Source organism: Benincasa hispida, chromosome 1 (assembly GCF_009727055.1).
Source record: "Benincasa hispida cultivar B227 chromosome 1, ASM972705v1, whole genome shotgun sequence".
NCBI lineage: Eukaryota > Viridiplantae > Streptophyta > Magnoliopsida > Cucurbitales > Cucurbitaceae > Benincasa > Benincasa hispida.
Window position 1 is genome coordinate 94,730,874 of NC_052349.1, and position 3,278 is coordinate 94,734,151.

Here is a 3,278-nt window from a genome sequence, read left to right on the forward strand (position 1 = left end):
ATGATCTAATGAATTTGGATGATGGTTTTGCTCTAAAAATTAGCTGACAATTTTTGGAGAGCTATCTCAGGACAATGGATTCAATGTTGAGATAGAGATTTTGGAGAGGGTTATTAAACATCAACATGTACATATTATTGGGTTTCTATTCAAAACTCTATAATGAGTATATGCCCAATGGGAGCACAGGGAACCCTTTTCATGGAAAGAAGAGGAACAGAAGAATGGAGATGGGAGGGGGAAGTGTATTTTGAAATTTTAGGGATCATATAGACATTCATCTCAAATCTAAGGGGCTAAAAATATATTTTATCCTATTTTATTTTTTTAAAAATCATCAAGTTCTTTGATGTTTATTAATGATTTAACTTATGGAATGAAAATATAATTGGATATACTTGAACAATAGTAGACGGGTTCAAAATAGTGGCGGAGAACAAAAATGTTTATAGAAATTAGGTACAATTAAGGAAGTTTAACCAAACAAATATGTCTCAATTGAAAACTATAAAACCATAAAGATTCAATTAAAAGTTTTAAAATAATAAATATATACAAAATTGAAACCATGTCCAAACAATAATTACATTTTAAATTTTACTATTAAGATCATCCTTTATTAGAAAAAAAATTCCTCTTTAACACAATTATCTTGACCTACTCTTTGGTCGAGATGAAATAAAAAGTAGAGAAATAAATGGATGGGATTAAAAGATTAAAGAGTATAGCTAAATTAAAATCATACATGTTACTATTTTCAAAGTTATCAATAGAAACAATATATTGCTTATGACTTTATAAATATAAATTTTATAATATGTTGCTAATTGGAAGACTATCATAAGTAGCGCCTCGAATACATTCATTCATTATATTGCTTATAACTCTTTGATACTAATTTGTTAGGATATTACCTAATACAGAACACAAGAAAATAGAAGAACGCTAAAAAAACTAGTCCGGAATACTCAAGAACACAAAAAAATAGATAATAGAAAGAACACTTATCAAATATAGAAATATATTGCAATATACCAATAGTATTTCAAAGGAATACAATCTCAAATTCTCATAGATATACCCAAACATCCCAACTTTACGTTGACACACCTAACTACATCATTTACCCTTATCTAACCATTTTACAAATATGTTCCATCAATGAAACATCCCAATCCTAAACAATGACATGACCATAAAACAAACTATGAGCAAAGCATGCTCAATGTAGGTAATATGGATTGAACCAAGGGATCTTATGTCCCCGAATTCTATAATACAAACCATACAAGAACCCATCGAGATTTTCTGATGAAAACTCGTGCATCTTCTTCATCTTCGCATATGCAGAAGCTATCAACAAACTATCAAAACCAGCAAGATGATGGGTAGGAATGTCATTCACAATATTGAGTAACTTAGCAAGTTTTTTTAGTCCAAGTTCGCCATTAAGTAAGTATTCGCAATTGCGAATTATGTACTTTAGGTCACTAACCGTACCAAGGAAACATCGAGCTATGATGGCGAACTCCACTACAGACTCCGGCATGGATTTGATCACCATTAGCTTCAACAAATAAGCAACGTCATAGATACCATGAAATGTGACCCATTTGACGATTCGATTGCTACAAAGAATTGGTAGAAATGCGAGTTGAAATTCGGCTGATCGGATTCCTTCTTCTCTTTGTTTCTTGAAATCTAACCCTTTGTTCTTCAAGAATTGGATCGATGTAGGATTGGAGAGATCTGTTTGTTCGTCAAAATCAGAAAAAGTGAACTCCCATGTCATGCCAACATTTCCATTCTCGTCGACTAGAGTAAGGCCCAATTGAAGAATCTTCAAATGGTTTAAGTTGAACTTCAAATCTTGGTAGAGATGTTCCTTAGGAGCACCTCTCGGGGTGGATCGGATAAAACCAGGAAATTCGGTGTCAATGACGATTACTGGAAACCTAGAAAGATAGACATTAAAAATGGCTAATTCTCGGTAGAGATTATGAGACCAAACTTGTCGAACCAAGTCCATGATTCCAAGATTTTGTTATGATGGCGATGGAAGAATAACGATTAATTGCTTTCACTTTGGAAACCAGCTATGAGATATGGGTGAGTTTTCCGAAATATTTAAAGGTGAAAATTTGGGATAGCAAATTCTAAAAGGAAGAGGAATGAGTTACCTTTCTAATTAATTTAACAATATATTAAATAATACTTAAATAAAATTATTATTTTTTTTAAAATTCTATCAAAAAAAAAAAAATTGTTTGTCAATTATCTCTAAATAAATAGAAAAAATAGTGTCGAAGGATGCAATAAAATGGTAAAGAATAATAATATTAGAAAACCACTCTTTATTAATAAAACCTCACTGAAATTATATATATATATTAAATTGAAGACCTAGTAATATTTAAATCTTAACTTTTAAAAATATGAAATATCCACATTTTAATTAGAGAAAAATATTTTTTTAGTCTATGAGTTTTTAAGAATATGTGCGGTTGGTCTCTATAGGTTGAACCTATTTTTTAAAATTGAGGGATTAAATTGGTTAAATTAAAAATATTATTGGTTTTAGCTATAGTAAGTGTTTTATAATGTTTTATTTAGATGAAAATTTGAAGTTTTGTTTGGTTGATATTTAATTTTTTAAACAATGTTAAAACTGAATTAAATTTTAAAAAAATCCACGATCCAACAATATTTTTGGGGTCTTCGAGCGGTGACGTACAACAGCTCTCTGAATGATGTCGGCTTTGAACAACAGTAGCAGTAGTAGGCGGCAAGTGAAAAACTAAGAAAAGGTAAGACGATTGAAAGAGAATGAAAGACGATAATGAACAATGAAGTCTAGTTTTAATCCAGGTCTTCATTTTGAAACATGAAAAATCAAAGATTTGAAATCTCAAGGCAATGGAATCATCATAATTTGGTAATAGTGAGTTATGAACTCAAGTGAATGAAGCTCCAAAAGATTGAGTAATTATAATTAGAAGCGATATTTTGAAGCCTCAACCAATTTGGACATCTCTACAAAATCACAAAATACAAGATAAGTTTTATTTGGATATATCTCAAGCTATTGCTTCATTGAAGCACTTGAAGAATGTACAAAGAGAACATCTAATGCGAAAGATTTTGAAAGCAATGCGGTTGGAGATTTGTTTTGTTGCCTTTATCTTTTTCTAAGGTAGTGGTTTCTGCAAATGTCTCAAATAAAATCTTAAAATATTTTTCTTATCTGGAAATATCCTGACATTTTGTTCGATATTTTT

General features: G+C 30.4%; 1 protein-coding gene across 1 annotated transcript; it reads right to left on the reverse strand.

Moving 5' to 3' along the window:
• Nucleotides 1-1,222: 1,222 nt before the first annotated feature.
• LOC120080385 (putative CCR4-associated factor 1 homolog 8) lies at nucleotides 1,223-2,029 on the reverse strand. Its single transcript, XM_039035034.1, has one exon. The coding sequence runs from the start codon at nucleotides 2,027-2,029 to the stop codon at nucleotides 1,223-1,225; it is 807 nt and encodes a 268-aa protein (XP_038890962.1).
• Nucleotides 2,030-3,278: the final 1,249 nt, after the last annotated feature.